The sequence below is a fragment of the Mus caroli genome, unplaced genomic scaffold (genome assembly GCF_978045245.1).
Source record: "Mus caroli unplaced genomic scaffold, Mus_caroli_1 scaffold_7, whole genome shotgun sequence".
NCBI lineage: Eukaryota > Metazoa > Chordata > Mammalia > Rodentia > Muridae > Mus > Mus caroli.
In genome coordinates this window covers 43,775,248-43,792,358 of record NW_028227262.1, presented here as the reverse complement: position 1 = coordinate 43,792,358, position 17,111 = coordinate 43,775,248, and the positions used below count along the sequence as shown (strand labels likewise).

Genomic DNA, 17,111 nt, shown 5'->3' with positions numbered 1-17,111 from the left:
TGCTGCTGAAACTCACATAGATACTCTAGTATGTGATGTCTTCTGCAAAGCTAAAGTAATTTAGTAAGTTAGCATGTGACCATGAGAGCCATCAATATTGTGCTGGTCTAGTAACTCACTTATCCAATAATAAAATAACAAAATAACACAACAGATTTTTCCTATAGAAAAACATAAAGTTCTATTGATTCATAAATATAATATAGTTATAATCATGTAGGGTGAATGTCCAGTATGGAGCAGAATTTCATTTCTTCTTCCTGGATAATATAATTATTATTTTTGTATCTACAGAGTTCTGAAAGGACACATAACAGTTTTGTTTAGTGAGAACACGTTTTAACTGTTTTGTGTGGAACTTGATTTCTGGAAATTAGCAATGTATAATTTTTTTTTTTAGTCAGGAAAAATTCAAACTGATGTTATTAATGAAGCAGATGCTTTAAAACACAGAGTTTTTTTATTCTTTTGAAAAATACTATATTTCTTAAATTGAATGTTATTAAAACTTGATTATATCACACTTAGAAGAATTTTTTGAAATATTGAAAATGACATATTTAGCATAAGTAGTTAATAGGTTAATTTGGTAGTGAGCTTAAAATTCATTTACGATTATGTTTTAGCTCATATCATTAAAACTTACAGTCTTCTACTGTATTTTATTATTGCCACTTATCAATGATCAAGGAACAGGTTTTATATATATATATATATATATTCTGCTTTATATTTCTTTTTGAAAATTAGAGAAATGACACAGGAAATAAAAGTATTCTTAATTGTCCATTAAATATTGTAACTATCCATAATTGCCTCTATAGAAGAAACATAAAGTAATCAACAAATATAATTATAGTTCAAAAGATATTTCAGAAATATTCAGTGATTGATTGCATTCTGCCCAAGGCCATTCCAGAAGAACTACAGAATGGAGAGGGGTTTGGATATATCATCATGTTTCGGCCAGTGGGCACAACCACCTGGATGAAAGAAAGGGTGGCTCTTGTAGAATCATCCAAGTTCATCTATAGAAATGAAAGCATCATGCCTCTGTCTCCCTTTGAAGTCAAAGTGGGAGTGTACAATAATGAAGGAGAGGGATCCCTGAGTACTGTGTCCATTGTCTACTCTGGGGAAGATGGTAAGCTGCATTCAGAGTTGGAATGATTCACCTTGTAACTTTACATACACTTTGTTTTTCATTTGTTTGTTTGTATCATTTTTCTAGAGGCTTTCTCTTAAATATAGTGTTGTGTTTTCTTCAATGGTAGAGCCTCAGCTGGCCCCAAGAGGAACTTCTGTCCAGAGTTTTTCTGCTTCTGAAATGGAGGTTTCCTGGAATGCTATTGCTTGGAATAGAAACACTGGAAGAGTGCTGGGCTATGAGGTAATTCACATGGACTGCACTCTGCATACAGATGCAGCATCTCACTGCAAAATGCCTTCTGCACAGGAGTTTGTGAACATGACATATTTCCTGTCATATAATAGTATATGCATTAATGCTCTGCTTCACACCAAGAACATGGAACATGGAAAGATGAATCTATACTCTCTTCTGGCCTCTACATGCAAAGATACACATGGTCATACACACTAAGACACATATAGTCTTACAGTTATATATGTACACAAATAAATTATTTTCAAAAATGTTAAAAGCATGACTAGTTTATTTTCACTAAGAATTTCAGAGTTTCCGTCTATACTAGGCTTGTTGCTTTGTGTGTGTGGAGGTTGGGGTAGGGGGCACAGTGAAGACATGTTAGAACACATGGCAGAAGATGCTTCCTGTGGCCACCAGAAGAAAATGATTCTGGACAGTGCCCCGGTCACATTATTGCATTCAAGATCATGACCTCAGTGTTCTAATTCTCCCTACAAAGTCCTACCTCTTTGAGATTCCTCTACTTCCCCACCATTTCATTGGCCTGTGATGAGTCTTTCAATAAAGAAGTCCTTGGAATAGCAATGCAGATATGAGATATAACAATGTTTTAAACTCAAATCAGAGATGGGAAGAAAGAATGTTTCCATGTGGTCTTAGGCAAATAAATTTACTATTAAAAAAGTATCCATTTTATTAGGTATATGATTGCAATTAAGTAAGATGTGTAGGCTAAAGCTTTGCAGGTAAAAGGAAAATGTAATGCAGAAAAACCTATTAAGAGGACAGAGCTCATATGAAATTATCACTTTATTTCTTTTCAAGTGACCACAAAGTATTTATTAAATTTACAGTCATTGTATTCTTAGAGATGGGTAAAGTCAAACACTTGTAGATCTTAAACCACAGAACTTAACTGATAATTTTCCAAAGAACATGAGAATCATGGTGGAGGGACCTAAGTGACAAGAAACAAAACAATACAGTTCCATTTAAACTGTTAAAAATGAAGTAAATCACACTTATACAACTTTGTTTTTGATTGAGAATATGTAACGAGAACACATTTTATTACTTATGTTCTTCACTGAGTCCATTGAGTCAGGACATGGATATTTTGTCTTTTAAAAAGCAAAATTTTTCTAAATATTTATAATTTTCCTCTCTTCTTTTTCTCATACTCCTCCATGAAAGAAGCATAAGCAAAAACAAAAGAAAAAAAACAAATAAAATACTTCTACTCATGTGGCTAGAATTGCAAACTGCAAACTGCTAAATTGCTTATCTTGAGACCTGATGTTTTACTAATCTCTGTACTCCTCACTGAACATTTCTTCAAATCCAAAGATTATCTGTCTGTCTATCTATCTATCTATCTATCTATCTATCTATCTATCTATCTATCTATCTATCTATCTAATTTCTAACTTACTATATTTGGAAGCTCAAGAACTGGTACTGAACATATACATTTGTATTGTTTTGGTGTACATGAAACAATGCTTTTTTCATAGCAAGTGATCAGAGTGCATTGAGTCATTAATTATCCATGGTTTCTGAGAACTCTCAAAGGAAGAGTAATACCATCTGAATGTTTGATTGATGGAATGGGATTTGTTTTAGTATGAATTATTATATTCCCTTTGTTAAAGTTGATAAGTTTAGATCATTTTGGTAACCTAAAATTGCCCTGCTTGTCTTTTTTCATGGTGGATATTTCCTGTTTACTCTCTTTTAATATTATATATTTATTTTGCTGTGAAGGTATATCTATTTTGATAAATATGTTTTATCATTTATATATTAATATACTCCAAAGGTTTATATTTTAGAGAGAACAATAAATGTATTCTTCACTTGGTTTTACAACTCAGGTCTTATACTGGACAGACAACTCCAAAGAATCTATGATTGGTAAAATTAGAGTCAGTGGAAATGTCACAACCAAGAACATCACAGGACTAAGAGCTAATACAATTTACTTTGCCTCTGTGAGAGCCTATAACACTGCAGGGACTGGACCCTCAAGTCCGCCAGTTAATGTCACCACCAAAAAGTCCCGTAAGTATTCACCATAATCCAGGTCATGCATAACATTAATTATGTTATGAGTAGTAATTTTTCTTGTGCTCCCTGGCCATTCATTCTTCCTACCACAAGGTTCCATCTACTTGGTGACATGGTTTGTGCTTTTACAGATAATGTTGCCATTATCTGGGAAAAATAAAGTAAAATATATTTTTGGGTTTCTAAAATGAAAGTAGTTTGATTATGTCTAAGGCTGAGAGAAGAGTCCTTAAGATTAGGGTCTTTATTGCCTCCTCCAAAATGAGCTAAAATACTGACCTCTTGGCTTTCAATACAAATTGGTTACTCAGTTTTCAGAGTTTTAATCCTTTCACTTACATAAAAAGAAAAAGCAACATTATTTGTATTCTAATAAATTTGGTCAAGGCCAAAGAGATAATTAATGACAAAGGACCAACTAATGTTATTTTATTAACCCTGAGTTTTTAATAATTAGACGTCCATTGCTAAGTAATGCTCTGATGACCATCCTAGCTATGGTTCTGCAAGGTGTTTCAGAGAAGACTTTATTTCTCAAGGGAACAAGTTGTTTGCTATAAGGTGATCACTCCTGCTGCAGTGTGCAACCGCAACCTCACCCTCCCCATACAATTGTCTATTTAGTCGGTTGTCTTTCCCATCTCAGTCAACTCCTCCTAGAGGAAGGGTTGTGGATGGTTGAATTTCCTACTCAGGTAAAATCAAAGATTATTATAAAGTTTATAAATAGTATTGAAAAGACCCCCAAGATGCAGATTGGGTTAAGAAGAGAGGGTAATAGACATTTTAATTGTAACTACAGAGCTATGATTCTATTCAAATCTGATAAGTACAAACGTTTTGTCCTTTGACCCAACTTTTTTTTTCCTATCAAAGCCTAAAGATTAGTATAATTCCCAAAGATGGTCTTGGAATGCCTAAACCTCTGTATTTGTATTCTTTATAGCCACTCTGATTAAATCTCTTTTCAGAAATTTTTCTGTGTATGTGTGATTTTAAAAATATTTATTTTACTTTATATTTATGTTCATGAGTGTGTGTGTGAGTGTGAGTGTGTGTGTGTGTGTGTGTGGTGTGTGTGTGTATGTGTGTGTGTGTGCATATAAACCTGCAGAGGTCAGAAGCAGGGAACAGGTACATGTGGAGTTGGAACTAAAAGTGGTTAAAAGCTTCACAAGTGGGTGTTGGAAGCCAAATCTATGTCCTCTAAAAGAGCAAATTTCAAGTTAAGGACAATGATCTGAGATTTCTTGGAACTTAGAGGGTATCTGGGACAAGAAGATACCTAAGCTACACTTCCTTTTTGCTTTAAGCCTGGACTGATTTTCACTAGCTTTAAGCAAGTATAAGCAAGTAAGCTACTCAAAAGACAAAACAGGAAGATAGAAATTTTGTAATTTTTATGATGCCCTGAGTTACTGTGTATTCTCTAGTACTTAAGTGAATTTTTTAAGTGCCTATTGTAGTACATGCAAAGTGGAATCTCCCCGCCCTGTTTTACTCCATTTTCTAACTTGAGATTGAATGGATAGAAATAATTTTGAGGAAAAGGTTAGATAAGCATATTCCTCCTCCTGACTTACACTGCATTGACTGAATCAATGAAATATTTGTTCTAATATATTATAATTATGATGGTGTGTATGAGCAACACTACCATAATCGCACTTTGCCATGCTTCCCACACGGTGATAATGTACCAAACCTCTGAAACTGTAAGCTAGTTCCAAACACATACTTTCCTTTATAAGATTTGCCTTGGTCATGATGTCTCTTCACAGTTATGAATACCTAAGACATAGTGGTCAGAAAAAAATGAGAATCAAAAAATTTTAGGTAGAAGTTTCACATGTCTTCAAATATGTATCTTTTGTATTCACTAAATGAAACCAACGAACAGAATCTTTGTAATTCCTAATTTCCTTCATAGAAATGATGTTTCTGCCTTTCTTTCCTGTCTTCCTTCCTTCCTTCCTTCCTTCCTTCCTTCCTTCCTTCCTTCCTTCCTTCCTTCCTTCCTTCCTTCTTTCTCTCTTCCTCTTTCTTTCTTTCTTTCTTTCTTTCTTTCTTTCTTTCTTTCTTTCTTTCTTTCTTTCTTTCTTTCTCTCTCTCTCTTTCTTTCTCTCTTTCTCTCTCTCTTTCTTTCTCTCTTTCTCTTTCTTGCTTTCTTTCTTTTCATCTTTTCTTTCTTCCTCTCCATCTGTTTGTCTATCTGTCTTTCTTCCTTCCTTCCTTCTTTCCTTCCTTTCCTTCTTTTAACTCCTTGGAGTCTTGGAGCTTAAAAATTTGCATATCAAGAATTTCAATATCATGACACACCTCAACTGTAAAAGATGAGAAGTATTTGAAAGTGAAACCTGCATGGCATAGATCTCATATTTGAGATATATCAAAGCCTCCTCTGCAATGTTTTCCATATTTCATATTAAAAATTTAAAGATGTTCAGTAGTAAATACCCACACAGAATCTGTAACAAATTCTAACAGTGTATTAAATCAAGACAAATGTATTACATTGTTTTGGAGTTCAGGTGTCAGAGTGGGTTTCACCAACCAGAAGGTGAAGGGCTAGCAAACTAGGCAAGGGCTACCATACATATCTGAGGGAAACGTGCTTTTTCTTTTGCATCTTGAGAAAAGTTACTCTCCTGGGGCTTACAGTTCCTTCTTCAGCCTTCTTCACAAATGTGCTGGGAGTTGGTTAGTATGAGTTGACTATGATCTTTCTCCTGAAGGCTTGTGCTTTGAACACTTTTTACGTGGATTATTGTGCTACTGTGAGAGGTAGAAACTTTAGGAAGAGGACTCTTGACAAAGGAAGTAGGTCCCTAAGAAGGGTCCTTGAAGATGTATCATCCCTGGCCCTTAGCCAGGTGTTCTCTCTGCTTCTAGAACAGCCATGAAGTAAACATATCTCTTTTGCTGCACATTCTCAGCACCATGATGTCATAACTAATCACCTGGAGCCAAGCAACTAAAAATCAAGCCCTTTAAAGCTATGGACTAAAATGAATTTTCTTCCACTGAGTTGTTTTTTAAGCATTTAGTCATAGCATTTACAAGCTAAATAATCAAAGCATTTTCAGCTTACACTCCATTGGTACCATTTCTATAAATTGATGCACTTGCTTCTTCACATTCTTTTGAATACCTGTAAGGCTATGTTGAGCACCCTGTAATTTTCCACAATAGTTTCCATATTGCAGTGCTGTGGACTCATTCCCTACCAGAAAGCTTCTTTTCCATATATAGTAGAGTTTCCATTGAATACAAAGAATGAGAGACTGTAGATGGGTGAACACATTTGGAAATCTTAATCCACACACTAAGAGAACATTGACCACTGTAGTGTTCCAAGACCTGTGGGTTCCTCTCTTTTTCACTTAAAACTTCTACAATTATAGTAGAATTTGCATTTCTATATGAGAGAAAATATTTGTCCTGTTAGCAGTTAGCCTATGAGCCTGTGAGACTGTGAGCCTGAAATCTCCTCACCTTTGATCACCATTCTAATTCTTCATTTTCTTCTCTACAATGTTGTCTCTCCTTATATAGAGACACACATTTCTTTTCAAGTAGAACTCAACTGAGTTTTTTTTTCTCAAAACATAATTATTCTTATCTTTGTGCCCTGAATGTTTATTATTTATAATTGGTTTAGTATGTGTCATATGGATCTTAAATACTCCCAGATTTCCTTTCACAATGTTAACTGAGCCTTAAAGGATTTTGGTAACTTTTTCTTTGATGCATACATACATATATACACAAACACACACATAACAAACACACATACACACACATACAGGCATACACACACTAAATATATTCAACCTGCTCACATTGTATATTAATGTTACTTATAGGTAGGTATATGATTTAGAGCAAACTATTTGTTATTGGATGACTAATTTCAGGTGGGACTCTTTCGTGTGGAAAGCCATTTTCTTACTCTAAGCATTTTTTTTTAGTGTTTTGAGACAGGGTTTCTCTGTATAGCGCTGGCTGTCTTGGAACTCACTTTGTAGACCAGGCTGGCCTCAAACTCAGAAATCTGCCTGCCTCTGCCTCCCGAGTGCTGGGATTAAAGGTGTGCACCACCACATTCAGCTACTCTAAGCATTTCCTTATTTCCTGTAGTTTTTTGTCTAGGTCTAAGTCTTCACTTTTCCCCTTTTATTAGCATGTCCTTCAGTTTTAATTATTGTTCATTTCTTCTTTGAGTAACTATGGTGATTAGACTTTGTGTGTGTGGTATCTCTTATATTTCAGGAGACATTATTTTACAGCAAGCTTCCTGTTCATTTGTCTCTTACTTTCTTTTCTCCCCTCTTCTTTAATGATTACTGAGCCTTAAGTGTGAGGGTTATCTTGGTACTAGAAACCTAACCAATTCCTAGGGCTAATAAGTAATGGATTTTGGAGGAGAACCTACAACCACCACCTTACCAGACTATCATAATTCTAGACTACATTCTAAATATTAATCTGATGCCCACTGTTAAGAGTAGGTCTCAACCACTTTCAAAGAAAGTTCCTTTTCCAAAAGATGGAGACCACTACAAAAACACACATCTGATCAAATAGCAGAGTACAAGTGACATTATGGTACACACACCAAAATGGTAAATCTACCACTAATTTTTTTCATTGTTCTGTCTTTAAGTAGACTCTCAGTGTCCCTGCCATTTGTAATATCAGAAAAAAGCCCTCTTTACAACTCTAACTTCTACCTTTAATATATTTATATCTGATAAGGCATCATATAATTTTGGGCTGCTGTGAAACTGACTCAAAAAGTAAGAAAGAAACTCTAGTGTGAGAGAAGTGAAGACACGCATACTGACTCATCTACACTTTCATTTTGATTTTCCTGAATATGTTGATTTGTGTGTATGTTTCAAGAAATGGAGGGTTACATGTATGTGTGAGTGTTTGTACACATCTGTGTGCTTTTCTATGGAAGCCAGAGGACAATCCCAGGAGTACATCCAACTACTTTGAGATAGACAAGCATGGATCACCAGCAAGCCCAATGGGTTCTTCTGTTCGTGTGTTCCTGGTATGGACTTTAAGTATGCACCACCATACCAGGCATTTTTAAATCCTGAGAACTTAAATCATCCTTGTGAAGAACCACTTAACCAGCTGAGCTATTTTAAAGTTTAGGTCTTATCATTTGATCATTTGATAATTATGAATATATATATATATATATATATATATATATATATATATATATATGTAACTGAAAAGCAGAGCTGAAGATTATGCCCAGTTCTGGAGTTTGTTGGAAAAAAAAGAAGAAAATAACCTACCTAAGGGCAACCAAATGTCTAAAATACAGTGAAGGTGCATTGCAGGTGCATTGAACGGTGATATGTATTACATCACTTTTGCCATATTTACTTTGATTTTTTTCTTATTTTAAAAGAAATAAAAGTACTGCTAGTCTTCACTTTCTTCTTATGACTTTTTTAAAGAGATATGTTCATCAGGGGTCACAGAAAGACACCCAAAGTGTTAGAGGTGAAATGGCTTTAATGAAACATTGAAGTCAGCCCTGATTCTAAGTGGTATCCTTGGATTTAACTTTGATTTTCCATGTCCTTGAGATGACATCAAGATTACCTCTGAATACTTGTAGTAGAAAGAAAAAAAAAAAACAACTCCTCATCCATCACACATTGAATCTGTCACCATCTAGATTTTCAATTTGGTACTTGCTTTTTTTCATTGTAAAATCAGAAAAAAATAAAAAATGAGAACTCACGTTTACCAAAATCTGTTTCTCATGATTGGCTATCATGACAGGCAAAGCTGTGGAGAAGACAGAACTTTATTACTTTTATTCAATATAAAGATTCTGTCTTCTATACACTGAATAGTGCTGTCAAGAGTCACATATAGTCTCAAGTACTGAGCTATGTTTGCTTCAGATAATTTCTCTCTTACTCGCTAAACATTCTAGCATAAGGGAAAGACAAATCATATTACTATAAGGTACAAGCAATACCATGCAGAAATAAGAGGTATAGATACACAGAAGAAAGAGTATGGAGAAGGATGCATATTTTGATAAGAATGATTAAGAGTTAGGGAACAAAAGAGCTCTATGTATATATGTACATATCTGTACATATCTGTGTATATATAAAGCTTCATAAATCCATTTCTGTTGTTTCCCATTTATGATAATAACAGTGGTGATGATCATAGTGTAGTAGCTGTTTTCAAATAATATATGTGATGCATTTGTATGTATCATACCTTAGCAAAAATAATGCGTGTCCACAATATCCAAAAGTCAGAGCAAATAAATGGTGATCCACACAGACATTACTTAGATGGCACTTATATTTACAATGAAAATAAGAAAATATTTACAGCACTTGCAAGTGGGAAAGAAAGCATGAACAAGACATGTGCCTGTTGTAGAAAGTAATACTCAGACACTGCAACAGAAAATGTTTGCAAATTTGGGCTCAATTTGGACATGGACATTGGCTGACTAGCACTCTGTACTGGATTCTTTCTTCTTGTAAATATGCAATCAATCCATATTTAGACATAAAGGAAGCATTAAGCTTTTATTTCATCTTGCACTTATGTTCTTTCTCTCTTGCCCAAATGTCAACCCCATGCTGTTACTTAGAAGTGTAACGTAAGAAGTTGTTTTTGAATTGGGTTCACAGTGTGAACTACAGCTGAATATAAATGCCATCTACAGAAAAATTGATTACAGAGAAACCATTAGAGCTGTGAAGGGCTGGTTTAATGCCGCTCTGTCACTTGATTAATAGAACATGATTTTGGTCTTTGGAAATTGGCTGCAAAAAATGTTAAAAAGTAGAAAAAGTGTTTGTTGAGTTTACTATTCGTGAATGTTATACAGGCAACATAATACTTTTTGTAAGATACATGTGACAAGCGCTTTGGTTTTCTTAAGGTATCAGAAATTTTAATTTCATTAAAGAAATTATGCTGTATGCCTTAAGCCTCCATAACAAACCTGGACTGTTAATAGTGCAAATAATACCACAATATTCTTCAAAATAGCTTTCAGAAGTTTTGGATTGTTTTTTATTCTAATGATAAATGGGTGAGATTGACACATTTGTTTCCAAATTAACACCAAATAAAGACAAACAAAGTCTATAGGTCATAATAACTTCTCAGGCAATTAGCTGAAACCCTTGCTTGCATCTTCTTATCAGAATTACATAGTAAATTCAAGAGCAGTGTCACAAAGGGAGGATCTTATAATTATGCTAATTATATTTAAGAAATGAGTCATTTGTAAATGTTAGAATCATATTATCTGTGCCAAACCCCTTTGAACACAACTGAAAACAAATTATGTCATAACCAGGCAGTGGAGAACCACTATACCTAGGAGAGACTCTTAATGGTCATTGAGGCTTCATTACAAACCTCTGACAAAGCAAAGACTTCCTATTGTATTTCATATGAGCCAAGAATTTTATAAACTAGGAATTATGACTCTCATTTCAAAGGTAATAAAGCTAGGGCTCTTGGGTACAACTTTGTAACTTTGACCTCAAAATCAGAGTTTTCCTATCCTCCAGACCCAAAGAAAAGCCAAACATTTCAGGTAATCCATAGAATTGGTCATACATAGTAGCAGCACTTCTCATGGTGTGCCCATGGGATGTTTTGCAATCTGCTTTGAAGAAACAAATGCATACATATCAAGGACAAGGTTATTACTAAAGTCACAACTGTATGCCTTTCAAGGTAGCAAAATTCAGCTCCCTGAATCCTTGCCTGTTGCATCCATAGTAGACTCAGTATTGTAAGAAATCCTATTATGCTAAAGCATTTGAACAAAATGCTTTTTAAAAAAGGCCACAGGAGTAAGTAAATATTTGCAGAGAATAAAACGAAGCAAAGGGACAACAACAAAAACCTACCAGTGACATTGAAGGGCTGAATTTACATGTGCACCATATTAATTACATGATGTTGTTGTTAGTTTTGATATACTGTAGTGAAGAAATGTGCCCAAAGAGCACACTAGAAGATATTGAATCTCTGATAGCTTGTGACAATTTTTATCTTAGCTCTTTTATATCTGAAATATGACTATAAAATTTACTTGGAAATAAATGAAGAGAAGATGGCTTGTAACAGTATTCTTGCCATGGAGTCTGTCATAAATAAAAACACCACTTGACAATTGTTAACTGTGTATTAAACCCAGACATTTTATGCTTTTATTTTTAATTTGGTTTATATTTCCAAGAAACTGCCCCTGGTATAGCCAGTCATATTGGTCAGTATAAATACACATGAATGACTTGGGACTGACCGTGGTAATTTGGCCTTGATCATAGAATGGTATGATAAATGTATAGTTCCCATTTTGTAACCTGTGTGCCATACACATATCAAATATGGCAAAGGTAATAAGGCATTGAGCAGTTTTAGGTTTAGACTGCATGATGCTTTTTCATACAAATCTAACTTGTCAGCTTTTTAATGTTTGAGCCATGCACTGTGTTAAGTGTTGAAGATACACAGTAGAAAAAGGCGCATCCCCTCAGACATTTACAAAATCGTGTGAAAAAAAAAACTGCTATCTTTCAGTGAGACCAAACTATATTAAATAATAATTGGACCCATGAAACTATTTGGTCATCATTTCTCTGGCTATAACATGTCAACTTTGGTAGCAGAGCTAGATGATCAGGAGCAGGTTTGGGAGGCCATTAGCAATGCCCCTACTTCAGTATGTTGAGCATATTCTAGTGATACAGAAGACATTAAGTAGCAATTGAGTCCATATGCTCAAAGAAGTTATAGTTGTTTCCATCATTGCTCTAATGAGTTAAATGCTAGATTCTTTATACACCACACATTCAGAAAAGGAACAACTTGCTGGGCAGTTTGATCTCTTTCTCGGCTTTCCAGTTGCACCATTTTTAAATCTCTCCTTAGTTTTTCTCAGTCTTGAAATAATCATGTGGTCCCTTTGAATAGCAACATGTTGTCATGGTGAAACCATTGGACACTGGACAAGAACTAATAGTCCTATAATCTGTTCTGACTCAACTACTTGTTCGTGGTATACTTTGGGACAAGTGACTTTTTACTCTATAAGTCACATTACAGGTATCATATGTAAATCATTAAAATTGAACTGTAATCTAGTATTTTAGAATGATAATTCTACATCTTGCTTTCCATATGTGATACTCCTCTACTCCAATACAACATTAATTTCAAAGGACAGGGTTCAGAATAAGGGTTATTTGGAGTGATCAATGTATCTGCAAAGATTTTTCTCTATTTTCTGTTCCCAGAGCATTATTAATAGTATAAAGAATAGTTTTTTTCAGTGAACAGCCACCTTTGCTTGAACTATGATAAACATGTGTCCAAATTAAGGCCTGTAGTCATATGATTTACAATCACCAGATTTTTTTTTTTTTTTAGAATGTTTAGAATTTTTATCCTGGGCTATCCCTATATAGAGGAATGATCAAGCTTTTTGTCCTGTTCACAGTTGTGATTTTAGTCACACACATTGAATGACAAGTAGTCTATATGGGCAACTGGCCAAGGAACATGGCCATGTAATAAGAGGCCCAGAAGGAATGTGTTCACTTGGTGACTCTCCTTCTCCTGAGGCTCTGCAGCATTCTGGCAGGGATCTAAAAATTATCCTATAAATATGCATTTCATATTTTATGTGTATTATTTTGCTTAAAGTATCTTAAATTCATTTTGTTAAATTCACTGAAAAGCAGTAATATAGCATTATGGATTTGATGATCATTCACAATGAACTGTATATAAAAAGCATGAACACAATATTTTTGTGAATATGCATCTATATAGAATGCTTCCAACTTTAGTTAGCATTGAGTAATAGCCAATTTCAAAATTATATAACACAATCCTCCATCTTTTTCTATATTGTAAAGCAAGCAAACTCAATATCAATGATTAATATATTAATACTGGACAGTCGGCAAACTATTATTAATTTATAAGTCTGTCACAAAGACCTTCCCAAATGATCAAAATTTGAATAAATTTGCTTGCTATGATTAGAATCAGTATGAGATTTCAAATAACAATAAACCATTTCATTCCTTTTATGCTAACGATGGGATTTTACTTTTCTTGTCATGAGGCTGTATTATACTATTAACTAATTAATATTCATTTGGATCTTTATTGTATTTTATAGCTCCTAGCCAACCACCAGCAAACATTGCCTGGAAGCTGTCAAATTCTAAATTATGCTTGAACTGGGAGCATGTAAAAACTATGGAAAATGAGTCTGAAGTGCTGGGCTACAAGGTAAGGATTTACTTTTCTATTTAATCTAATATGTTATTAAAGATTCAGCAATGTCATAATCAAGAAGAAATGAAATTTGTACACATGTATATATTAGAATTAAAATACTTTTCAATCTATTCTTGCTTCTCTTTTTAAATTTTATTTTATTAGATTTTTTATTTATTTACATTTCAAATATTTTTCCCCTTCCCAGTTAAATCCTCTATTGCCACCCCTTTTTTCCTGCTTCTGTGAGGGTACTGCCTCCCTCACCTACCATTCCCATCTCAGTGCCCTAGCATTTCCCTCACTGGAGGTGGTCATTGAACCTCCAGAGGACCAAGAAACTCCCCTCATGTTAATGTCAGATATGTAGTCCTCTGCTACATATGCAGCTGGATCCCTGGGTCCCTCCATGTGTACTCATTGGTTGCTGGTTTAGTCCTTGGCAGCTTGATGTTGATGTTCTTCCTATGGGGTTGCAAACCCCATCAGTTCCTTCAGTCCTTCCCCTAACTCCTCCACTGGAGACTTATGCTTATTTTGATGGTTGACTGTGTGCATCCACTTCTGTATTGGTCAGGCTCTGGCCCAGCCTCTCAGGGGACAGCTATCCTATGCTCCTGTCAGCAAAATCTTCTTGGAATCAGCAATAGTGTCTGGGTTTAGTGTCTGCAGATGAGATAGATTCCCTAGGCAAGGTAGACACTGAATGGCCAGTATCTGTTCCACTCTTCGTCTCTGCATTCCTTTTGACAGGAGGAATTCTGGATTACTCTTTTTGAGATGGCTGGGTGGTCCCATACCTTAATTGGGGGCCGTGCCTATCCACTGGATATGGTCTCTGCATGTTCTCTTTCCCCTTTGTTGGGTATTTCGGCAAATGCCATACCTGTTGAATCCTGGGAACCTCTTTGGTCCCTGGCATCTGGGACTTTCTAGTGGCTACCAAGTTCCCAAATCACCACTACTACACACCTCCATTCAATTTCCTGACCCACTGTACTTCTCCTTCTTCTCCTCACACACTTGATCCTGCCCCCTTTTCCCTCCCCTCCTCTCTCCCTCCCAGACCTCTCCCTCTATATACCTCCCATGATTATTCTTCCCCCTTCTGAGTAGGACTGAAGGATCCATATTTTGGTCTTCCTTCTTGGGTTTCATATGGTCTGTAAGTTGTATTGTGGGTATTCTGAGCCTTTTTGTTTGTTTGTTTGTTTGTTTGTTTGTTTGTTTGTTTGTTAATATCCACTTATCAGTGAGTATATACCATGTGTGTTCTTTTATGACTGGGTTACCTCACTCAACATGATATTTTCTAGTTCCTCTAAATTCACTTGCCTGTGAATTTCATGAAGCCATTGTTTTTAATAGCTGAGTAGTACTCCATTGGGTAAATGGACCACATTTTCTGTATCCACCGCTGAAGGACATTTGAGTCCGTTCCATCTTCTGGGTACTATAAATAAGGCTGTTATGAACATAGTGGAGCATATGTCCTTTCTATATGTTGGAGAATATTTTGGTTATATACCCAGGAGTGGTGTAGCTGGGTCCTCAGGTAGTAGTATGTCTAATTTCCTGAGGAATCATTAGACTCGTTTCCAGAGTGGTTGTACCAGCATTTAGTTCCACTAGCAATGGAGGAGTGTTGCTCTTTCTCTACATCCTCCCCAGTATCTGCTGTCATCTGAGTTTTTGAAAAACATTGTGTGTTCTAGGTTCAGTAACGATATGGAGTAACATGGTTTGGAGAATAAAAAATCTAAGTCCTACAGCATGAAGTCATTTTTCTCCACATGATTGCTTTTGCTATCAAGAAATTACAGGTTTTTATTGTAGATGCAATTTATGATTGATGTTAAGGAGTAAGTTTAAATGGAGTATAAAAAATTAAGACACAGTAGATATGGGCTTTTAACAGCACAAAATGAATCTCACAAGAATATTATTAAGTATTAAGGGCATCTCTGAGTGCCCAGGGTAAGTGATCCCCATTAGTGTCAATGTAAATTAACTCTGGGTAGACATACATATTCAGACATTTGTAATGGATCCAAACTGAAAGTAAGTTTTCATAGCAATCCCTAAAACTAATGTACTCAAACTCCACACATGAGATCATAATTCTACTCCCAATCCTGAGACATGGATCCCAAAGAAATATTATTTCTCAATGATAAATGTAATGGTAAGCCAACATGAATGTTTGCATGTAAGGAGTACAAAGTTGGTAATGGTTCTTTTAACATAAGGGAGAGCATTGATTTAAACTTGTTCCTTGTCCCTCATCATAACAGCATCTGATCCCTCGGTACCCAACAAATGTATCTGAACTTGATTCTCCCTTTTGTACAGATCCTCTATCGGCAGAACCGACAGAGTAAAACTCATATTTTGGAAACAAATAATACATCTGCTGAACTCCTGGTTCCATTCGAAGAAGACTATTTGATCGAAATCAGAACAGTCAGCGATGGTGGAGATGGAAGCAGTAGTGAGGAAATCAGAATTCCAAAAATGTCAAGTGAGTTGAGTTGCTGCTTTGTCTGATCTGGGCACCTGCAGCACAAATGTTCCCAGGGACTTTCAGGTTGTTAAGTAAATGTTTTGTGACAAAGTAAAAGGTCTGTGCTTCCATTTTCAATTGTGAGCCAAAAGTGACAAGCCAGTTTTTCTCATATCATCAGTCACATTTAACAATGGGTAGGCGTTTTACAATTTTCTTATTTGAAAAACAAAATAATAAATAAATACATAAGTAAATAAATAAATAAGGAAGAAGAAAATGAAGTTAAGAAAGAGAAAGTTAAGAAAAAAATCAAAGAAAATTAATGAAAAGAAAAAGGGAAATAATTTCGTGATTCATTATTTTTACATAAAATTTAGGACTTTTTTTCTTTCAAATGGTCAAAGGTCTCAAAGCAGAAACAGTGAAATTGAAGCATCTATCCCTGTGTGGTTCTTTCTATGCCTGTGGCAGACATCAGCAATCAGTCATAGCATTTATACTAAGCTGAAGGCTTCTCAATCATGGTGATAGGAGGCCAGTTCCACAGTTATCAAGTAATACTAACTACTAGTTTTGCATTTAAAGCATCAAGTTCTCATCTTCATGAAGCTTCTAAGTAGAAGTCATTGGTCACCAAATGTTGGCCAGTTCTAATATCATTTCAAGTAGTCCTCACCAATTTGGGCACTTTTACTATTCATTTTTACATTTGAGGGGGCATCTTATAATAAGAGGAGTTGTGTCTTAAATTTACATTTAATGTAGTAAAATATTATTATTAAAAAACAAACATGACAGCATCGTTTCTGTCTCATGAAATTAATACAG

The 17,111-nt window shown here is 35.1% G+C and overlaps 1 protein-coding gene across 3 annotated transcripts in view; it reads left to right on the top strand.

Moving 5' to 3' along the window:
* The window catches only part of LOC110295968 (contactin-6), a 370,702-nt gene that overhangs the window by 353,288 nt on the left and 303 nt on the right, over positions 1-17,111 (top strand). For all 3 annotated transcript variants that reach the window (XM_021164390.3, XM_021164391.3, XM_085840204.1), the window contains exons 18-22: positions 910-1,144; positions 1,275-1,390; positions 3,265-3,451; positions 13,677-13,789; positions 16,130-16,298. In XM_021164390.3, coding sequence (XP_021020049.1) covers positions 910-1,144; positions 1,275-1,390; positions 3,265-3,451; positions 13,677-13,789; positions 16,130-16,298 — 820 coding nt within the window. The remainder of the gene's footprint in view (positions 1-909; positions 1,145-1,274; positions 1,391-3,264; positions 3,452-13,676; positions 13,790-16,129; positions 16,299-17,111) is intronic.